At 38.0% G+C, this 22,407-nt stretch overlaps 7 protein-coding genes across 7 annotated transcripts; 3 read left to right on the top strand and 4 right to left on the bottom strand.

Moving 5' to 3' along the window:
* Nucleotides 1–3,342: 3,342 nt before the first annotated feature.
* Nucleotides 3,343–6,978, bottom strand: CBG12590 (the record flags this gene model as incomplete). The annotated part of the gene is made up of 5 exons (XM_045240276.1): nt 3,343–3,365; nt 5,267–5,677; nt 6,500–6,569; nt 6,614–6,774; nt 6,942–6,978. The coding sequence occupies 5 exons, from the start codon at nt 6,976–6,978 to the stop codon at nt 3,343–3,345; spliced, it is 702 nt and encodes a 233-aa protein (XP_045094912.1).
* Nucleotides 6,979–9,602: 2,624 nt separating this feature from the next.
* On the top strand, nt 9,603–12,018 carry Cbr-let-381 (the record flags this gene model as incomplete). Its single annotated transcript, XM_045240268.1, has 7 exons — nt 9,603–9,610; nt 9,734–9,971; nt 10,015–10,175; nt 10,222–10,381; nt 11,403–11,532; nt 11,579–11,696; nt 11,742–12,018. The coding sequence occupies 7 exons, from the start codon at nt 9,603–9,605 to the stop codon at nt 12,016–12,018; spliced, it is 1,092 nt and encodes a 363-aa protein (XP_045094911.1).
* Nucleotides 12,019–12,759: 741 nt separating this feature from the next.
* On the bottom strand, nt 12,760–14,786 carry CBG12588 (the record flags this gene model as incomplete). Its single annotated transcript, XM_002640054.1, has 8 exons — nt 12,760–12,808; nt 12,857–13,041; nt 13,148–13,759; nt 13,849–13,921; nt 14,111–14,154; nt 14,248–14,362; nt 14,408–14,478; nt 14,739–14,786. The coding sequence occupies 8 exons, from the start codon at nt 14,784–14,786 to the stop codon at nt 12,760–12,762; spliced, it is 1,197 nt and encodes a 398-aa protein (XP_002640100.1).
* A 1,144-nt stretch (nt 14,787–15,930) lies between these two features.
* Nucleotides 15,931–16,498, bottom strand: CBG25356 (the record flags this gene model as incomplete). The annotated part of the gene is made up of 3 exons (XM_045240252.1): nt 15,931–16,020; nt 16,076–16,249; nt 16,298–16,498. The coding sequence occupies 3 exons, from the start codon at nt 16,496–16,498 to the stop codon at nt 15,931–15,933; spliced, it is 465 nt and encodes a 154-aa protein (XP_045099311.1).
* A 1,162-nt stretch (nt 16,499–17,660) lies between these two features.
* On the bottom strand, nt 17,661–18,679 carry Cbr-col-58 (the record flags this gene model as incomplete). Its single annotated transcript, XM_045240245.1, has 4 exons — nt 17,661–18,181; nt 18,234–18,353; nt 18,405–18,480; nt 18,527–18,679. 4 exons carry the CDS (start codon nt 18,677–18,679, stop codon nt 17,661–17,663), a joined length of 870 nt encoding a protein of 289 aa, XP_045094910.1.
* A 951-nt stretch (nt 18,680–19,630) lies between these two features.
* On the top strand, nt 19,631–21,012 carry CBG12586 (the record flags this gene model as incomplete). Its single annotated transcript, XM_002640052.1, has 7 exons — nt 19,631–19,711; nt 19,758–19,963; nt 20,012–20,330; nt 20,374–20,471; nt 20,519–20,633; nt 20,680–20,763; nt 20,809–21,012. The coding sequence occupies 7 exons, from the start codon at nt 19,631–19,633 to the stop codon at nt 21,010–21,012; spliced, it is 1,107 nt and encodes a 368-aa protein (XP_002640098.1).
* A 595-nt stretch (nt 21,013–21,607) lies between these two features.
* On the top strand, nt 21,608–22,264 carry CBG25355 (the record flags this gene model as incomplete). The annotated part of the gene is made up of 2 exons (XM_045240226.1): nt 21,608–21,810; nt 21,862–22,264. The coding sequence occupies 2 exons, from the start codon at nt 21,608–21,610 to the stop codon at nt 22,262–22,264; spliced, it is 606 nt and encodes a 201-aa protein (XP_045099310.1).
* Between the last annotated feature and the right edge of the window lie 143 nt (nt 22,265–22,407).

Genomic DNA, 22,407 nt, shown 5'->3' with positions numbered 1-22,407 from the left:
GAATACGGTAACTTCATGATTTTTTATTTGAAGACGGTTTATGTTTGGGAATAGGTCTCATAATTCACACGGAGTTACCGTAAAACCTGTATTAGAAGGGCCCCTTTAATAGAAGGCTCCTCTAATCAAAGGGCCCTCCTAGAGGGGTTCGGAAAAATAGAAGGGCCCCCTCTAATTGAAGGGCCCCTGTAATAGAAGGGCCCTCTGGAGGTATCTTGGAAAAATAGAAGGGCCGGCCCTTCTAATACAGGTTTTACGGTATATTTATTCCAATCTTAAAAAAACTCACTGGTTTGAAATCTAAAAAATCCATGACTAAAACAAGAATCAGCTGCGTCACTGAAGCTCAAGAGAGCAATAAATCAAAAAATTCCGTACATTGTTTTTCTCACCTTTTCACCTCCGCCTCTTCTCATCTTTTCAAAAACAATACAGTGGCTCAATGCCGAAATAAAAACAAGCATGTCTAGAAAAAAACCGAAAAGAAGAGGCAATACAAATACAGGCGGGATTTTTTTGTGTTGACTAAAAGGTGCGAAAAAGCGAAAGAACAACAAAAAGCATTTAGGGAAATGTGATATTTCGAACATTTTGGTATAGAAAGTTGGGTTTTGTTTTTGGTTTAAACTTAGAAATAGTACATACGAACTAGACTTTACAGGGTAGAATTACCTGGACGAAAGTTTGTACTAGCATAAAACTTGAGTAAAGCGTTGTACTGTGCTAAAATTTGAGGTGCAGCAATTCAAATAATTCGTCAGTAAACTGATCAAGTTTCAAATCATGTTCTCAATTTTGAGCTGAGTTATCGCTTGTCAAAATTGCTTTGTCTCATAAAAATCACAACGGCGTGCAAGGAAAATCATAACAACACCTAGACTGGAGGAATCGCTTTGAGAATTTCAGTAGCTTTGAATCAAACGTATAATTATATTTCTATCAATTTTCATGCTTCCAAGATACTTATGTCTGAAGGGATACCCGTTTTTACCAATCAGGGTAACTGTGCGTCACCATTTAAGGAAGTACTATGCAGAGTGTTGAACTTTTCAAAAATGTATAAAGTCCAGGACGTACTTTAGAGATAACAAAAATCGTGAAAAGGACATCTGGACTTTTGCATTCCTTCAGAATAGTCAAACTGAAGAGGAAGAGGAAGAAGAATAATCGAACACACAAAAACTGAAATGACAAAGAGTAATAAACGAATCGACTACTCCTCCTTCTACTTGTCTGAAATTCTCTCGGTCACACTGACAAATTATCTTCTGCGAACACGAAGAGATGATGAAAAGAAAAAAGAATGAGAAGAAGAGGAAGAAGAAGCCCATTGTCTTGTCGTCTACTCATTCTAAAACGTGTGTAAATCTTGACACTGAGACAGAAAACAATGCGGTAGGAGGAGTAGTAGTTGGAGGAGGAGGGACACCTTTACTTACTTCGAGTATTACAATAATTACTGATTAACATGAACAAGACAAGAACACAATTTTTATTGGGGGCTGATGTTCTATCTCTTCTATTAAACGTTAAAAGTATGATGGTTGACGAAAAATGAAGCTTCAATTTTTTATAGGTGGGGGGACATGAAAAAAATAATGTTCTCGAAATTCCGTTCAAAGATGCCCCTCGAGGAGTTGAACTTGTGAAGGCGATGATTGAGGATGCGGCGCCGCTACCGGCTGTGCCACGCGGGCAAAGAGAAAGCGATTGCATACATAAAGGCGAGGACGACAGCTGTACGCAGAGTGACATTAAGCGTTGTACAGACGGTAGAATGCATACTCTAGCTACAAAAAAACTACGAAAAATCTCCTGTCCCCCCACCTTTAAAATATGAAATCGGGATCTGAGATCCATCGGAACAAAAGTGAAAAAAGTTATCAGCTAGACACCAAGAACACATTTTTATATTTGATTTTTGTACAATAACAAGAAGTTGACACAGCTGAAACTCATCCATATGCACCTAGACCTACGCCAAGTCGGCGGAAGTGCAAAAATATCCAGAGCAAACAAGACATTGTAGTTGAACTGAACAATGAATCAATACCAAAAACGAGAATTCCAATTAACGTTCTTTACCCTATCTACATCTCCAATTTCTCATAATTATTATTTCCACCTGGTTTTATTTTCAGAATCTCGAATTAGAATCAAAAGCCAAACGAACATAAAAAGGAGAGAAGAGGGGGAACAAGTTCTTTTTCGAATAAGAACAACGTTAGCTTTTGAAATGAATATATCTAGATTTGACGATCAAGTGAAAAAAAGGAGAAGAAGAAGCATAAGTGAAGGAGGCAACAACATCGATCATCATTTTCGAAATTGGTGAAAGTGAGAAGTTCTCCGAAATAATAGGCTTACGCGTATTGGTACATGCTTGTTGAACTACTAATAATTTCAGCTATTATTCTCTTAAATTAAAGAATTGGAGCTGTGGAAAAGAAACGCATGTGGCCGTGGTCGAAGGTCCTACAACCACAACTACCGTAACCTTAAAATATTTGTTTATTTTCCGGATTTATTTTCTTCAAATTTTGATATTGAAAAAATTGACTGAAAACTCACGAAAATCGAGGGAATAAATCCGGAAAATTAAAATATTTTTAGGTTACGGTATTTTTCGTTGTGAGACCGTTGACCACGGCCACCGGCATTTTCCTTCCACATCTCTTTTTTTTTTTGTAATAGAATAAATAGCCTGCACGGAAATATGAAAAAATCTTCAATTCTGAAAAATAGTTAATCGGTCGTTCTCGGATTTGCGTACCAATTGAAAATTGGGAAACTAAAACTGCCGAATTGAGCACATCTGTTAAAAAAACTAATTGGTTCTGTGTTCTAAACCAGAGGAAAGAAGTCATTTGAACGTTTCCAGCTGGCAATAAAGTGCAGATATCCATTCGGAAAACTTGTCCTAATTTTGTAATTTCTCTCTTCAAATAAACCATTTTCTTGATGTATTAATTACCACCTTTCGAAATTTTAGAACATCCGAATGGCTTATACTTCGTTTACATTATTGTGACTTATGAGATTTATCCAAAGACTAGCAAGTCAGTTTCGGGAAGTTCTGGGAAGTATATTTTAACTATACAAAAAGGGTGTTGAACTAAAAATGTTACAAAATATTACAAAATCTCCAAAACACCGATTCGAGAAGACCTTGGGGATACGAAGGGGAAACATCGCAGATGACCTCGGAAGATGTGAAAAAAGGAAGGAGAGAAAGTAAGAAGACAGAGAAAATTAATGAAAAGTTCCTTGTTTGACTTTGTGTCTCAATTTTATGTAGTACAACAAAATCTATGAACGGTGACTGGTTGATTTATCACAGAACTACAGTAAAAAAGTAGAACAACCTTGAGAGAAAAGATAAAAAGATTGATTCTATGACAGAGAACTATTCAAAGGTTTTCTTGATTTTTAGAACATTTGACTAGAAGAAATCAAAGAAAATCATATTTGAGAAATATACAGTAATCTTGAAACTGGCTACAAAACCTTTAATGTACTAATACTGGTCATTCAATTCCAAGCCCGCCATAATTGACGAATGACGAACGTTTTTATGACAGATTTAGATTCGAAAATTTTCCTGACGAGGACAGAAGAAACCAAATTATAGGTATTTCCACTTGAATTGTTCTATGCCACACATTACTCTTACTTAAATTTGTTAGGTCATCCCTGAAAATTTACCAAAACAGGAAACTACAAAACGAAAAAAGACATTGATGACGAAAAACGAAACAGTACTACTGTTTTATTATCCGGGGGAGTGGATGGTTTTTGAATCTGAAATCATAAATGTGAAACTATTTATTATCAAAAGGAAGCAGAGAAAGGGATAAGGAAGTAAGAATGTTTGATTGAGATGAAGAGAAGAGCCGTCAAGTGGTTTAGTCGAGAAAAGGTCACATCCCACTCCACACGTTTTTCTAATTGCAAAGAAGTTGCAAAAGCTATTGGGGGCTTTGAACTATATTCTGGTTGCTGAAACTACTGAAATGATTTCTACAGATGTTGTAGTTTTGGAATTTTTTTTGTTCAACTACTATTTTTTTGGGTTTTGAAATTAACTGGGAATATAAAAAAAAGTATGGTTCCCATTTTGGACACAGTTCTCGTTGCCAAATCGAACCATGAAAAAGTTTGATTCAACTAAAATCGAACAATATTGTGGGAAAATTATGAGCACTTGGCTCACAGAGCAAAAGTGGAGTGAAAAGGGTGAGTGAGTTGCAATAATACTCAAGTGGACAATCGGAAAGTGAGGATGAACATATGAAATACAAGATGAGAGAAGTATGAGAGAATGGGAGATGGTCAGTGAACGGAGAATGGTTTATTGACACGTTTGAGGGTGGCACGATGAGCAGATGAACATGAAATTTAGGATGGGATGAATACCACACATGTTCCAGCTGTTTTAAAAGGGTCAGTGCAAAACTCCAGGTGTTATAAAGCTGTTTCATTGAAAAGAAAAATGGTTCTGAAAATAAAATGATACCGTAAAGGAGGCTCCTCTAACTATTAACTTTGAGCCAATTTATCTCGGTACCTGTCAGAGATATTAGAATGTTGTCAACTGATAACTTGTTTATCATAATATATCACAAACATTTATCCGTTGACACATTTTCTATTTCTTTCACGGGAGTTGAGATAATTGAGCTCAAACTTTACAGTATGGAATCCTACTATTACAGGTGTCACAGAATGGTTTCTGGAAAAAATTAGGATAATTTAATATTCACTTCTATTTGATATTTTATTCTATTGGATCAAAAATTGGAGCAATGTAATGAAAAGTGAATTTTCTCTAGAAGGGTGCAGATTAGTGAACCTAACGCTTCCGTTTAGACGAACACCCAAATTTAACTTTTCCCGTGACCTTTATGATTCATTCACAAATAGATCCTAATTTTTCCAAGCTTCAGAATATTGACGTGAACTCTCAGTTGCTTATCAATTCGACCTTCACGTATTCCACGTGGAGGCCGATCAAAAACAGCGATAAAAATTGATGTAACGTTGAGAAAACTCTAATAAAATCAGTTCTAACTTGAACACTAACTCTCTGTACTAACCAAGCCTTCTACTCGCCACCCAGCATCAACCAATCAACAATGCAGCTGACCAACATCTTCGTTTTCGTCGTCCTTCTCATCTCGGCTTCTTTCTGTGACGAAACGTAAAAAATATTATTTTCAATCAATATAGACAAATATTATGATTTCAGGCCAACAACCGGAGCAGCTATTGAGATTCCTGCCGAGACTGATGTCCCAGAAGTTGTCACTGAAGTCGTCGTCGTTGAGACCACCGAAGCAGTAGTGACGGACGCTCCAACTGCCGAGGAAACTACCGTTGCGGCTGCTGCTCCTGAAACTGCTGCTCCAGAGGTCACCGAAGCCGCTCCACAAGCTGAGGAAGTTCCAGCTGTTCCAAACGAAGCTCCACAGGAGATCCCAGCTGAAGAGACCACAGTTGAAGAGATTCCAGTTGAGGAGAAACCAGCTGAGACCAACGAGGAATCCGCCGCTGCTCCAGAAACCACAGCTCGTCCAGTCTTCACGACCGAAGAGCCAATCGAAATGAGCACCGATTTGGAGGGATTGTTCAACTCTACTGCCAACGTGACTTCTGTCTCCTTCCGATCGGCTGGATCCTTCTTTGTGGCTCCAATCGTTCTGTTCGCATTGACTCAATGATTTGGATGATAACTGATATTCTCACTAGCACTCTTACTAACCTATAATAAATTATGTGAATGACGTTTTTTCTTTTTAATACTTGCAAAGTTAAATTATATAGTTAAATCAAGTGTAAATTTGGTTGAATTTAAAAAACTGACACCTCGTATTTGCAGACTCAGTAAAAAAATTAACGAGATTTCCACTAACATTAACGAGATTCTGCAAACCCGCAGGCGTCAGTTTCAAAATTCCGACAATAGTAAGAGCTACATTTGAAAAATATATGCCAGCTTTCATGTTCAAATATATCCACAGTAATCCTTTCCATTCTCAAACGTGTTTCCCCTATAGTAATGCTTTCCATTTTCAATTAATTTTTCCTACAGTAATCCTTTTCATTTTCCAATATTTTCCTCTACAGTAATTCTTTCGTTTTTATTATATTCCAGGATCTTTCAGCAGTAGAGTCGACAGCTTCTGTCGCATTCTTATGAGCTTCCACAATATTCTCATAAGCATTATGCCTTTAATGGATTCTCAGCTTCTGTTATTGTATCAACAAAACGGTCCTTGCATAACGAAAAACTGATAATCTATTGGAAAAATAACATTTTTATAAATAAAATAATGCGAATCAAAAGTTCACAGCATCTGAGAAACCTTCAACTTGACGATAGGTGTTTGTATCTTCTGTTGGATCTATCGGAGCTTCGAATCCCGGATGTCGTGGTCTTTGATTTTGAGGCGGAGGCTGGAAGACGATATTTTATGAAGTACAAAAATCAATAAATGACTTACAAAGCGGCATTTGTTCTGTTTAGGCATTCGAGAATTCATTTGTTTTCCCTTCTTCTTCAACCCCTTCTGAAAAATTGATGTTTTTTTGAAATTCAAATTTATTCTTGTACCCTTTTTGTAATTACAGATTTTGTTTTTGTAACTTGTGTCCCACTATTTTCTTCATCATCTTCCCCTTCGCCACTTTCTTCTTTACTTGGTTTCTTCTTTTTTCCTTTTTTCGATGGTTCTGAATCTGTTTCAGTTTCTTTTGCCTTTTTCTTATTTTTTCCTGAAATAAACGGGTTTTTCTACTGATTACTTTTTCCGGAAACCTTTTTTGTTCTTCTTTGCACAATCGAAAAATGGAACCAAACATGTTGACAGGAAAATACCAAGTAAAACGAATTTCTCTGGAAAAATTAATATAAAAAATTAGAAACAAATTTCATCACCAACCATTGAATAACCAGTTGATCATCCATTGAATTATCATTGCTCAAAACGTTTTGAGCACCAAAAAATAATTGAAAATAGAAACAAAATATCAGTCAAAGAGTCTATATACCACGTTTAATTAACATTAAAAAACGAAAGGGGAAAGAAAAAATCCGCCCAGCTGAAAACCCAACAATTTCAACTGCAGGGTGGCGTCCAATTACTCGGACTGATAAAAAATGATCTATCTTCATACATAAATGTCTTGGAATAACGAACATTGACAGAAATATAATTTTACGTTTGATTCAAAGCTACTGCAAATTTCAAAACGATTCCCCCAAATCAAGTATTGTTATGATTGTCCAAAGATGAACGGCTTAATGTTTTTTTGTGATTTTCGTGAGATGGAGCAACTTTGACAAGCGATAACTCAGCTCAAAGTCAATCAAACAATTTGAAATTTGGCTAGTTTTCTAATGTATTATTTGAATTTTTGCACTTCTAATTTGAACTCAGTACAACGTTCTGCTCAAATGCTATGCTATTACAAACTTTAGTCAGTCATGGTATTCTGCGCCACCATGTATTCCATTCAATATCCATCTACAATTTTCTGATTCTGGAGTCGATTCAACTTATTCCCGAGAAGTCTCTGGCGTGTATCGTATTACTTCAGTTCTGCGTCTCTTCAGTTTGAATGCTCTCTCGTAATGTGTTTATATATTCGAATAGTAACAGTAAAAAGTCACCAGATACGGTTGCACCTGATGAGCAAGGTCAATGCGCAGGCGTTAAGTGAGCAGGAGGAGACAAGATTTGGTGGTATTAGCAGGATGGGTTACAAGAGATGAATAGGAGGGAACATATATCAATATGTATGTATATTGGAAGATTATTCTCCGTATTCAAATTTGAAACAAAGGATAATTGACTAGAAGTTTACTTTTAAGGTTCAAAGTTTCAGATATTTCAGATTTTCTATGTTCATCATTTCAGTCAGAACAGTCATAGCATTGCATCTTCCACATCACCGTATTTCTCCTCTAGCTATTCGACACCTTCTGCACTGAACTCTGGTAATCGACACCAAAATTCAGATGGATACACTCCGAGAATGTTGCGTAACAGTTTCCTCTTCCCTCCATCCAACAGGAATGACAGTTGCCACCTTCCCCCAAACGTTATGGTCCATTGTCTGTTTGTGCAAAAGTTCTTAGTAGATACTTGATGCGATGCTTATGCTCATGTTCTTCGTTGTCAAGTGTAGGTTTAGCAGATTGTAAACAGTTACGTAACCATTATTTCCGGTAATGATGGGATAACCGAAATGAATAGTTAATACTATATCTACCACTGGAGAAAAACTGGTCAAATAAAATAAGGAACTCTTTACATTGTTAAATTCCTTTTGCTTCGAGCACAACTTACCGTAAAACCTGTAATAGAAGGCCCCCTAACTTTTAATTTTGAGCCAAGTTTTCTCGATTTCTATTAAAGATATGAAAGAGTTGATAACTAATAAATTGTTTTTCATAAGTTTAAAAATTTTTTGTCAGCTGACACATTTTTGATATCTTCAAAGGAATTGAGATAATTGAGCTCGAACTTGACAGAGTGTGGGCTCTTCTAATACAGTATTCAAGGTGATAAAAGCTGCAGTTTTGAATTTCTTACAGTTCGAGCTTCCAAATGAATTTCAACACGACTAAAGTCCGTAACTTTTTAAATTTTCAGTTTTTCTCCAAAACAAATGCAACTTTTCAAATTTCACCAAAAATAGTCGTGTTCAGGCAAATCTTCTGGCCGATATGTGCTGGTTTCAGCCGAATCAATTGACTGCGAACGGCGGAACATCATACCAATTCATAACTTGTATTTGATAATTGTTTTAGTACAGTTCATACCTGATATGATCTGTATTTGAATAAATCTGATTGTGCTTCAAATCAAAAACATGTTTTCATGTCAAGTGACTCATTGTTTTAGAAGGTTCTAGATCGAGAATTGACTAGTATAACTACGTCATTGTTTTCTTATAATCATTGCACATTATTGGTGTACTTTTCTGTTATATTTATCCTGATTGCTGAAAACATTCTGACCGAAGTGACCGAAGTTTCAGCATAGCCTTCTTATGAAATCTAACAGTAGGAAGAGTATCTTCCCATGCTCGTTGAAGAATCGATCATATTTCTCTCGACGATCCATTTCCAAGAGCTCTCTTCCTATACTTTGCCCCATCCTACCAGATGTCTGTCCCTATTCCCAATACCACCACATTTGTCGTCCTAACCAGTCCCACCAGCTTCTCCTCTTATGCTCTTGATTTTTCTCAAATTGTTTATATTATAGCCCTCCTCTCGACTCTTGTCTATTATGCCACCATAATCCATTCCATTCCTCGTCTTCTTCTGCTCTCCACCATCCACAAGTTACCGTATACCATCCGGGAGCTGAAGGAAAGGAGGGGGTAGGGGCGGAGTCTGCTCAGGGGTCATCAGCAGGAGTCATTGAGAAGTTGATCCACCAGAAGACAAGTTTATTGGGGGGAGGACACCTCTTCTTGCGTCATATCTTTTATACTTTTTAACCTTTCTAGACTTCTGATCGTCTGAAACTTCTTAGAATCTCATTATTACAGCTCAGCTCAATATCATCTGAACTTCATCAGTTGGAAACATGAATGGGTGAGTCTGGTTGATTTTCTGTTACCCGAGTTACCCAACATCCTAACGAGATCAAATTCGATCTGTAGGAGATAGAGCAGCTCCCGTTCAGAATACATAACTAACTCTATCCAATATTTTTAGTTCTCCATTGTACTCACTTGCTGATGCTCTTGGACCTTTGAAGCTGAGCAATGATTCTTCAACTAAAATGGCTACAAACGTCAAAAATGAGCCGTACTGCGAAGAGGATGATGAGGAGAATATGCATGATGACTACGAAGATATGAAGGATGATAGTGATGATTCTGGATCTAGATCAAAGAAAAGAAAGGAGAAGCCTCCTTACTCTTACATTGCTCTGATTGCTATGGCCATTTCTGTAAGTTTAGAAATCTGACACTCATCATAAGAAATCTCTTCAGAAGCGGCCAGATAAGAAAGCTACATTGGCTGAGATTTATGAATATCTGAAAGAGAACTTTGAATTCTTCCGAGGGGAATATGCTGGATGGAGGAACTCGATTCGTCATAACTTGAGCTTGAATGAGTGCTTTGTTAAGCTTCCGAAGGATACTGGAGAGAGGTAAATCTAATCGTTTTGCCCCTCTTCTTTCACTTTGATATTTCAGTTATCGGGGAAGAAAGGGTCACAAGTGGACCATCAGTGATTCTTGTGAATTCATGTTGGAAGAGAATGGATTCCGCCGTCGTCCACGTGGATACAAGGCTCGGAAGAGAACTCATTATCCAGCTTCTGAAGGAGGAAACGAGTTGTCGATTGGAGGAGCGGTAAGTTATAAAGAAGTGGAAGAAGAAGAAGAGCCACGTGAAGTGGGACAAATGGTAACGAACAAGATAAATGGGGGAGTAAGATGGACACAACCAGGTGTCACTAATAGGAAAACATTGAGACAAGTAGACAAGGCACTCAGGATTTATTATGTTTTAAATGGACAAATGGAGAGAATCATTTAGAAAACTTTAAAAAGGTTAGAAAATTGAAATTTCGATATCGTAAAGGTTTTACTGTGATAGAAAGACCCCCGCACTGTCAGGTTTGGGCTAATTTTTCTTGGCTCTTTTTCGATATCTTTGACAGGAACCGAGAATAATTGGCACAAACGCTGATATATTGTTGATCACCTGGAATCATCCGATTTTTTCAGTAAAGTGGAAAATTTTCAGAACCTTCCGACAAATTTGAGAATTTGAAGAGTTTCAAAACCTATTTTTAACATTATTTTACTCATTTTGAGAGTCTTAAGAGTTTTAAAACTGCTATTATTCTGCTTCAAAAAATTGTAGTTGTGGAAGAGAAACGCTGGTGGCCGTACCCGAAGCTCCCACAGCAACAACTACTGTAAACGAAGAGTAGTTTTATTTTCCGAATTTGTTTTTCCGATTATCGGATTTCTAAACCAGTTTCTCTTTATTAAAATTTTGACTTTGCGACTTTTCTGTGGGGAATTGACAGAAAACTCGGAAAAAATCAGTGAGAAACGAGAAAAACCCCTGAAAAAATTTTTAGGTTACGATAGCTGCCGTTGTGGGACAATCGGCTCTTGAGTTCTCAGCAAGATTAATCTGAATGCATTTCATTTTATTCATCATAACTATTCCCATCCTTTGATCACTTTTTTTGCTAACTCATTTGCTTTGCAATTCGATTCGTAGTATCATAATTCTCTCCTACTTCTAACATGGGAACGCCACTCGGAACGAAATTGAAGACGCCACATTTTGGCGCAGAGTTTATATAAACAAATGATGGCTCTTCTTCTCCAAAGGAGACAAATTATGGGTCTTTCAGGTCTATGACTATCCTTGCTCAACATCTGAATTCACCGATTCGAATCGATCTTCGTTGAATAGTGAAATCAAGAATGGTTTGATTGGAGACGACTGTGGATCTTCCATTTCTGATCATTTAGTGTCCTCGAGTGAGTCATCGATTGATATGATTTTTGATTGAGTTCTAAACTTTAGCTACTTCAATTCCTCTGCCTCCCCTGACTGGACCAGATCATTCTCCAGTCTATCCAACTGCCGCTGCCTATTTCGGATATGGATCGCCGGATTTCCCAATGCAATGGGCCTCGCCAGCGTGCGTTTTCATATTTCAGAATATAAAATATCGTTCTATTTTTAGGTATGACTGGCCTTACTATGCCAGTCCTCAAATTGGATTGTGCTCTTCTGAATTCAATGGAATCAGTCCATCACCAACAATCACCCCTCAAATAACTCCACAAGTGTCCCCATACTTCTATCCACCAGTCATCAACTCTTCCAACTTCATGGACGACTGGCGCTTCGGAGTTTCTTCGACTGCCATGACTTCGGGATCCTATGCGAGTCCCTCTTTTCTATCCAACGAGCCACCTGCCATCGATGTAGGCACGAAGCATGAAACTGGTGACCTCTGAGCAATTCCAATTATTAGTCGGCGTGCTTCTTTAAACCTGAGTGCCTTATCTTTCTTAAATAAAGTGATTAATGGACAATGTATGTGGAGAGTATACATTATAAATATTTATAAGGAAAACAGCTTCAGTGATTTGGGACGAACAGATTGTTGTATGGGGAAGCGAGTCAAAGTGCCTAGCAATCTATACGCACATGCTGAAATGCTGCCATAAAATTCAGCGCAAGCTCTGACGAAGATCCAGAAAAGATACTGGAAGTCCCCGGCAGGGAATGCGCGAATATTTCTAGCAGCATCAGAGAAGGGAGAAGCATTAGAAAGGGTGCTGGGGGATCTGTTTTTCTACTAGAAACGGAAATTTTCGTAGCCATTTCTTGACGGTTTTGGGTTGATGGTGGTACGAACAGGGTAGTAAAGAGATCAAACCCCAAACGGGGACGAGACTGATAACAACATTTGGAGGTTGAAACTTCCAAACAAATCTGACTATAGTGGGAGAATATGTGGAATATGGGTGGGGATAAACAAGAACAGAAAAGTTTCCGATTTGCAAATCTCGAAGAAAAATGCAAATTCAGAAAAATGTAAGGAAAACAAAAGAAAACATGTGGTAACTTTAACATTTTTAGGTGTAAATGACCAAACCAAAAGGGGGAATTGAGGGTTTTGAATAGATTGTTATAATTCAGCCTGGTCAAGTTAACCAACGATGTGAACAATGAAGTGCAAGAAGAAATTTGAGTTAAACGTTTCCTCCAAACCGCTCGCGACCTTGTGTTGAGTTACGGACACTGAAAATGATAACAACGTTTTTCAGGAATTATTATTTTGTTTCTAACCATTGTTGAAGAAGATATTGAGCACTGTGAATTTGTTGTTCTGTTCCCTTGATGGTTATGATGCGTTCGGGCTGCCCGTTGCTTGGCTCGAGAGTAATTTGCGCACCCGACTCTTGACGAATTCGAGCAATACGCTCACCTCCTCGTCCAATTATGGTGCCTCCCAAATCTGATGGAATCGTCACCTGAAAAGTCTTAACGGTCTTGTGGCGGGATATCAAAAAATAGGTGAAAACTATTGTAATTTTTTTGGTAGTCATAAAACATAGTGGGTGTTTCTGTTTTTTTTACCTGAGCAGTTGTAACCGGTCCACCGCCTCCTGGTCCATAGCCGTATCCAGCATTAGCTGGTGCACCAAATTGTCCTTGCGGTGGGCCTTGTGCATAACCTGGAGCATTCATTGAGTATTGTCCAGGAACTGGTCCTCCACGGAATTGATGAAAATCTCCAGCTTCAAAGGATCTTGGGCCTCCTCCTGGAGTAATTGCTCCTCCATACGATCTCGGCCCACCGGGTGGGCCTTGTCCTCCACGGGGGGGAGCTGGTCCACGATTGTTTTGTGGTCCTCCACCCGAAACGTTTCCGGGGAAACCTCCATATTCGGAGATGTTGGACGGATCGTAATGGAAACTTGGAAGATATGGAGTCGCGGATCCTTTGATTGGAATCTCCTTGAGCTCTTTCATGACTTCCTCGATTATAGCCAGAACATTTTTCTGTTCTCCAGATGTTATGAGAACACGATCTGTGGATCCAGGGGCACATCCAGTGAAAATCTTCAAACGTGCAGAGCACTTTTCACGGAGTTCCTTGATTTTAGTTCCGTTTCGACCGATGAGGGCTCCTGCATGTGATTGATGGATGAGCACACGAACCTCGCAAGGGTCTCGTTCAGAGAAATTCTGAAAAGGCTTGTTTGCGAAAAACGATCTAACAATTTGAAAATAGAAGCTGAATAAAATGTCCTGACAGTTGCCTAGAACATACTTACATCTTCAAGACGAGGAAGAACATCCTTCAAAATGTTGAGGACTGTTTTCTCATCGGCGGTGACGGTGCAAACACTGAAATTACGACTTTGAGGGAAAGAACAATAAAAATCAAGGGTAATGTTGCAATGGGACCAAACATGGAATATTTTAAAAAGCTGTTCAATATACAATTAACTCGATAGAGAATATGGGATCTGATCAGAGTGGGACGTGTGATCGGGTAGGAGATGGTGAAGGGCTGATGGACTTTGGCTTATTTACCGTTCAGGGGTATTCGAGTCGGGGACTTGGACATGGGCGTTGAACTGAAAATTAAATCGGGGTGAGGAGACGGGTCTCTATCGGGTCATGAAGGCATAGTAATAATAAAAATTTGAAACGAATTTTCGATTTCTTACCTCGGCACGAAGACGCTTGATATTTTCACCACCTTTTCCGATGATAGCTCCCGCGGACTTGCTGCTCACTAGAAGACGAACTTCGAACTTTCCCTGCTGAATTGCCTCAGTAAAACTGAAAAACGAGCCATTTTTGTTAATTAACCTGGAAAATCCTTACCCATCGGTTTTCTGCCGCTTGTGACGACTAGAACGATCTCCTTCGTCGTTCTCGTGCTCACGTTTCATTGCCTGCAACAAAAACTGAAATCTGTATTTCAATGAAAAAAAATTTTAGGGCAACAGGGGGCAGAATGCGACTTTGCGAATGTAGAGAGTACGGAACAATCAATAGACGCAGAGTTTGAGTGCACACGCGAGAGCGGTTTGCGACCGTCGCGCATACTCCGTGCAACACATTTTCCGGGTCAATAGTGAGTATTGACGTCATGAGGGAGAATATTAAAGTAGAACGTATAACAACAAAAATTCAAGACACTGGGAAGCATTACCTTGGGGCTGTCCGTTCCAATTACAGACGTTGGAACTTTGATCATCATGCTGAAGTAAATGTGCTGTAATTAAATTAATAAAATCATGTAACTGCTGGAAAGCAGATGAATAATAAGCGATAGAAAACATTTAGTTGCAAGCAAAAATACCTATTGGATAAAATAAATACAAATTTTTGTCAATATTCGAAATGTTGTCTATATCGTTCATCAGTTCATTCATATGGAATTATTCCTGACATAAAAATGGGGGGGGGGGGGTTTGCTTAAACGTATTCATGTGTGTCATGAACCATCCAATGAACTTTAAATTATAAAAAAATCACTCAAAAAAACCATTCAGGAATAGGAAATACGTTGCTTGCTGCATTCAATCAAAAATCCAGCTAGAAATTAAAGGCGCAGATAATTTTTTGATGATTTTGACCCGAATACCGTACTCAAAAAAACGCGGTCTTTCATATATAAAATCGTTTGTTCGCAGACAGTCAAAACAAAATCTTTGATGTTTCTTCTACAATATTATTGCTCAATTTTCTAAAAATAAAAAGAAAATAATGTTATGAATATCATCATAAATAAAAAAAATATTATACGATTATCCAAAAATATTATCATCATTCTTATAATAAATAAAAAGTTGCGTCTCTTTGTTTCTCTATCTGTCAGTCTGTCCGCGAATTTTGAAAAGCTTGAAATTGAATAAAATTTGACGTGACCTTTTAAGAAGATTGAGTCGCGAAGCGACGAAAAAATAATAAAAAAAGGTCAAATCGCGCCGGAGGCGCACCAGCCAGCTGTTTGAAGCGCCGGAGGCGCGGCAAACAGGCTGGCAATTACAAAAAATATAAAATTGCTGATGAATATGTGCCAATCGGTACTCGATAATATATTTTCCAAGTGTCTGTTTCAATTAGAGCTCCTCAAAATAAAATTATATATTTTTTTTTGCTTAAAAAACGAGAGATCGTTTTTTGGAAATCGAGAGCCAATTAAATCCATAACCTCAATTTGTTCTTCGATTCAATGTGACCTAAAAATAGGAAGCTGATGAGAATTTCCTATTTTCTGATTTGATATCCAAGAGAATACGTGCTCTCGAGCAGTTCGGCTGATACATAACATAACCATTGGTGATCTAAAATATTCATGGTAAGAAATTTTAAGACTCTAAGTTTTGGTAGATGACAACCTACCCAACATTCAAAACGTCGTAAACAAGCATTGTCAATAGAAACACTGATGTGACTTTTGAGTTGAAAGAGAAAAATTGGAAGAGAATCTGAAAATGGAACTTTTCAGTAGGCAAGATTGGTCCTATTTGATACATGAAAGACCTCAACAGCCGAAAAAGCGAGAGAAATGACAACTGATACAGTGGTTATAGACTTTTCTAAATCCCGGAATCTCGTTGGCAGCATAATGAGAATATACAATGTAACAGAAGTACAAACTGCAATAAATGATAATGCAATAATGATAAAAACTAATTGGAAAAGAGATTGGCTTGCCTGAAATTTAAAGTTCGATTTGTTCTACAAAATTTTTAGATTTCTTACCCAAGGGACTATCTTGAGAAAGTTAACCAATAAACCGGCTTTCGAAATAATTAAATTCCAATCGGCAGATAGTGGAATAAAGAAAACAATTGGAATTATCCATGGAATATGTTTTTTTTCCATATCTTGTTCTGTTTTATTGGAAAAAGAACGGCTGTCATCCGATTTAATACCAGAAGAGATTGAATAATCGATTTGCATATTCTCATATGATTAATTAAAATTGGGATAAATTTGAAAAATATTAACGGGGTTGCAAAATATTCATGAGTCAGGGAACATATTGCAGTGGCGTACATAAAAAGGCGGGCGAAGAAAATATCAATAAGGAAAAGAATCAGACTCTAAATGTAAAAAGGGGGACTCCGAGACAAAACTTTTATCACATTAAAATTTTTTAAAGGTATGTATTTTCCTAATAATATTGCGACAATGGTTTGGAAAAAATCCGAAACCCCTGAAAACGCCGTTGAAAGAAAAAGGAGGTGGGACGCGAACAGGGATGAAGATTTGAGTTCCCACTCAGTGAGAAATCTAGGCCACAGCTGCAGGACGCCATATTTCGATAGCAAAGTTTCTGGATATTTGCCGATTTTATCTCCGGAACTGTTGGTCATTTAAAACATCCGTCACACAGCCGTGGCCTAGGGTTCTCACTGTACTGTAGTTTAAAACTTCGTCCATATTCGTCGCCTTTTTTTTAACGGCGCTTTAGGATTTCGTTTTTTTCTCAACTTTCTCCGAATAATACTGAAAAAAACACATACTTAACTTCAAACAATTTGATGCAATAAAGAGGTTTGGTCGGAGTCCCCTTTCTTTTAACATACCACAAAACAATCCGCCGAGAAAAGTAAAAAATAAGAGTTTTCCTTGTAGAAATTTCGGTTTTTAAACAAAACACTATGTATGATAGCCGCATTTAAATAGGCCCCAAATGAAAGATACACGAATTGAAACATGTATTTCAGAATTTCAACTGTTTCATCAAACGAATCATCGCAAGTGAAATGAATTGGATCGTTAGAATCAGAAATATTTGGGACAAAAAATGTTTGCATTTTTGAGAAAAAAAAACTTGTTCTAGCTTGTGTAGCTCGTTCCAGAGATCCTATTTAATCATCAAAAATATCGCACATATATGGGGCTTAGGTCATAATTGAGTTTTTAGTTTCTTGAAGTATCAAAAATTGAGTTGCTGTTGCCGGCAAGCAGAAGTGTGATTTTTGAGACTTCAAAGAAACAATTACAGGATTGACTTTTTGTTCAATGAACCAATGTCTGAGAATTCGAAGAAATGGAACTGGTCTTCTAAAGATTAATTATATGTATTCTTAAAAGAACTTTATTTCGAAATACAAAATTATATACTTTTCTTAATCTGTTTAGGGCAAGGACAGTATTCTCCATCAACTCCTTGTGGACCTGGCAATCCAAATCCTCCAGCAATCCCATCGATTCCTTTTGTTCCTGGTGCTCCTTGTGGACCCGGCGCTCCAGACTCTCCTGATCCTCCAGCCAATCCTGGAGAACCTGGACCTCCAGGTACTCCGGAATCTCCTTCGGCTCCCGGTGGTCCTGGGGGTCCCGGAATTCTTCTGACACGTACTCCATCCTTTCCTGGATTTCCTGGTTTTCCATTAGTTCCTGCATCTCCGACTGGTCCTGGAAGTCCTGGTTCTCCTGGATATCCTGGTGTTCCTGGTCGTCCAGGAATTCCGTTGATTCCTGGTGCTCCCGTTCTTCCAGGTGGTCCTGGGTTTCCACGTGGCCCTGGTGGTCCCATCGGTCCTGCTGGACACTGAGCACAACGTCCAGGATCGTGCCTGAGAACCGATACGTCATCATCTCCAGACTGTCCTGGCACTCCAGGTTCTCCGTCGTCTGTAAATTTATTTTTGAGTTCTTTCATACTTTTTCAAAAATAAAAACTCACATCCATCTTCTCCATCTAATCCAGGAGGTCCTGGTGGTCCTTGACAATTACATCCTCTACTAGCCATTCTTCCTTGATTTGCCCCTCCAGTTACAGGAAGAATAGGAGCTCGTGTTAAATCTGAAAATTGTAAAGATTGAAATTTTAATTTCGCCAGAAAACTTCACTCACATGCATGTCTTTTGTGCCTATCAGTTTCTCCTGTTGCCACAAAAACTAAGTCATCCCAAATCTTTTCCGATGTTTCCTATTAAAACATTGATTTAGTTTAAAGATTCAATTTTTTCATTTACCTGGAACAGTTGAGTTTCAACTATAGCTTCTTCGGTGATTCTCGAGATTTCACTCTGCCAAGTTGCAATTGAAACAAGAAGAATGATAGCAGTGGATAGACAGGCAGCTGATAAACCAAAAGCTACATGATCCCATTTCGAAGAAGACGCCATGTACTTTCTTTGGAAAAGAGAATGACGACGATAAGTGATTAATAGATAGGAGGAATGAAGAGAAAGAGGTTGGCTTATTGAGGTGATAAAGTGTAATGAAGGTGTAATGCATGTTAGAGAAACTTGAAATGTCAAATAAGAAAAGGTTACAATAAGATGAAAACAAGTCTTAGGTAGATTGATAAATGTGAATTCAGAAAAACATAAAGAATCAGCTAATCTCTCAAAGATTGGTTTAGAAACGGAGTTACTGCTTAACCTGTAACAGAAGGTCTCAACTTTGAGAAAATATATCTCGATTCCTGTGAAAGATATCACAATGGGGTCAACCGATAATTTGTTCATTACAATATAACACACATTTTGTTATTTGACACATATTTGATAACTTGGACAGGAACCGAGAAACACTGGCTCAAAGTAAACAGTTGGGAGGATCTCTTATTACAGGTTTTACGGTATCAATTGATACTCGCGAGTGTAATTTACACAAAAAACTATAAAAATGTGGTTTTGTTGATAAAAAAGTATGGAACAATTTATCAGACACTTGATTTATTGTCTGTAACTTGGGCATCGCCGGCTTTCAACTTCCGACCAAAATTTGAACATGGCCCGCTGTACAGCCGTTTTTGGGCAGCTTCCGGCTAGAACCCGGTCAATATCCGCACAAAAGAAGAACCCTCTCAACTTGGCCAGAAGTTACAAGCCGACAGTCAAGAAGGGATTCGAATTGGATCACAAAAAAACTGCTCCCAAAAATATGTTTCCATAATTTGAATCCTCCAAAACGTGTTTCAGTTCTTGTTTCATTATTGGGAAACTTCTCACAGTCATAAATTAGTATTCAATTCAATTTTACTTGAGAAAAAACAACATAAATCTCACTAACTGGCACGGTAGGTTCAGATCCGTCTGGATGCATATAACAACCGTAGTTTTAGATTGAAAATGGCCGAAGAAAGACAATTTGAAGTTCTTGATTTTCTAAAGAGACATCTGCATGCTAAAAACTGGATCAATTACCGAGAGGTTCCCAAATTTTACAGCTATGGAAAAACGAGAGTCTTATTTTTAGCAAACCTATGAGAAATGGGAACTCGTTCATCTGGCTGAAATGGTTCGAGAAATTTTCCGCGACGAATCGACTCTGGAAACGATGTCTCCTCCATGCACAATCGTTGGGGACATCCATGGACAATATGTTGATCTCGTGAGACTTCTCAACATGCGTTTGACAAAAGAAGAAACGAAACAAAAGAAAACTGGGTTCTCATCGAATCGGTAATTTTTAGAAGTTATTCTTTTTGAAAACTCGAGTCTAAATTTCAGTTTTGTCTTTCTCGGAGATTATGTTGACCGTGGTAGCCATTCAATTGAATGCATTGCGTTGATGTTTGCTTTGAAAATCCATTATCCAAAAAACTACATTCTTCTTCGTGGAAATCATGAGACAAGAGCCATCAATTTTGCATACGGATTCAAAGAAGAGCTCACTATCAAATTGGGAGAAGCCGATGGAGCTGAAGTGTGGGAGAAACTCAATGAAACCTTCTCATATATGCCGTTAGCTGCACTGGTCGGTGGAAAGATTCTTTGTATGCATGGAGGACTCAGTCCCGATTTGAACTCATTGGATGACATCAAAAAGGTAATTAAATCCATAATTTTGATGAAGGCTAATTCTATATCAGATCGTGCGTCCCATTGTTGACGTAGCAACGAATCGTTTGGCTCAAGATCTTCTCTGGTCTGATCCGACTCCAGATCAAACTTTGGCAACATTGCACAAGTAAAAATTGATCAATAAGTTATCATAAATCGATGTTTCTTTTCCAGAGATCCACTTTACAACAAGAATGGTGTTCGTGGTCTTTCATGCACTTTTAATGAAGCTGCTGTCAGAGAGACTTGCAAAAAACTCAAAATCCTAAAGATTGTTCGTGCTCATCAGGTGAATTCCGTTTATTTTGAAAATAGTAGCAAAATTAAGATTTCAGATGGTCCCTGACGGTTTCAAGTTTTTCGCTGACAAGCAACTCATAACAATCTTCTCAGCTCCTCGTTACATGAACGAGACTGATGTGGGTTGTTTGAAAATGACTTTCAGCTCGAAACTTTGTTTATAGAATCGGGGAGCAGTGTTGACTGTGAGAACCGATGGAAAAGTAGGTATAATCCAGATGAAGAACACGAAAGGAATGAAGCAAAATGTGGAAGATGAGATAACACGTGGTGATGATCTACCCACTAATCAATCAGCCAAAAAGAAGTCAGAGTCGATGCTCAAAACGGCTCAATCGTCGAGTTCGAAGAGCAAAACTCAAGAATGATTACTTTGAGAATAAATGAAGTTTCTGATTATTTGTTCTATTCGTTATTACTGTAAAACCTGTAATAGAAGAGACCTCTAAATTTCAACTTTGAGCTTAATTATCTCTGTTGCTATGAGAGATACCAAAAATCTGTCAAGTAGTAAATTGTTTGCTATAATATCAGAAGTGTTTTATTAGTTGGCATATTTTTTATATCTAACATAGGAATTGAGATAATTGAGCATAAACTTGACAGTGTGGGTATGATGTTCTGTGCCCATTACTCTCTCCTTGATAACTTGGTCCCTCCGAATTCATGTTTCCCTTGAGCTGATCTTTAGCATCACACCTTGAACAAAAACTGGGACTGTACCAAATAATGTGCAATAACATCTAAAAACAGAGTGCTAGATACCAATTCGTGACAATTTTATGACCCATCTTGTCACAATATCACCGATCTTGAAGACCTCAATTCTATTGTTCTATTCGAGTTCTCACACTCCACTGCCAGAACTCTGTTCCTTTGGGAAGATCCGCCTTTTTTTTTCGTACAATCTATATTGCTGTATACATTGTTCATTGTCAATTTTTATTCCTCATTCCATTCAGGATGAATCCTCTCTCCGGTTATATTTCGGATTGGTATTTTGCTTATCCGATGTCTGAGCCGAGTAAGACTGTACCCCAGAACTCATTGTTCCACATATTGACTCCCTCTGAAAATTCTCGTCTGTCACACAGTCCTTCGGTTACTCCCACTCCAATGATGCCTCAGAATGTAATCCAAATGGACATGTCAAAACTCCAGATGAGGTAAGCTTATTTTGTTCAATAGTTCTTCTATTTCATCATAATTTTTTTCAGATTCCCACTTAAAAATGTTGCTTCTAACGAATCGTTCCCATATCCACAGTTCAATCCAGAATTCTATCTGCCTCCAATGACGTCACAATCTATCCATCAGAACTCATACACCGCCAACTGTGTCCCTTCGAATACACCAAAAGCTGTTCCATCTAGGAAGCCTCGAAAAGAAACATTCGAGAGAAGAAGAAGAACTGCATTCAGTGAAAAGCAGTTGAAAATGTTGTGTGATCAATTCATGATAAATCAAAACCCCACTGGATTTGAATTGAATAAACTGGCAAAAGACACCGAGCTGGAACAGAAAACGGTCAAAATTTGGTTCAAAAATCGACGAGCCGCATGGAGAAAACAGAATCCTGCTTTAAAATCATATATGTCTCACTATCACGGATATTATTAAACGAAGGTGTGGAAGAGAAAAGCCAGTGGCCGCAGCCGAAGGTCTCGTAACGAAAACTACCGTAACCTAAAAATATATTTCTATTTTTATGATTTTTTTCTCAATTGTCAATTTTTTTCACAATCGAAAATTGTCTTCCAACT

The sequence above is a fragment of the Caenorhabditis briggsae genome (genome assembly GCF_000004555.2).
Source record: "Caenorhabditis briggsae complete genome, chrI, whole genome shotgun sequence".
Taxonomy (NCBI): domain Eukaryota; kingdom Metazoa; phylum Nematoda; class Chromadorea; order Rhabditida; family Rhabditidae; genus Caenorhabditis; species Caenorhabditis briggsae.
This window is presented reverse-complemented; position numbering and strand designations above follow the sequence as displayed.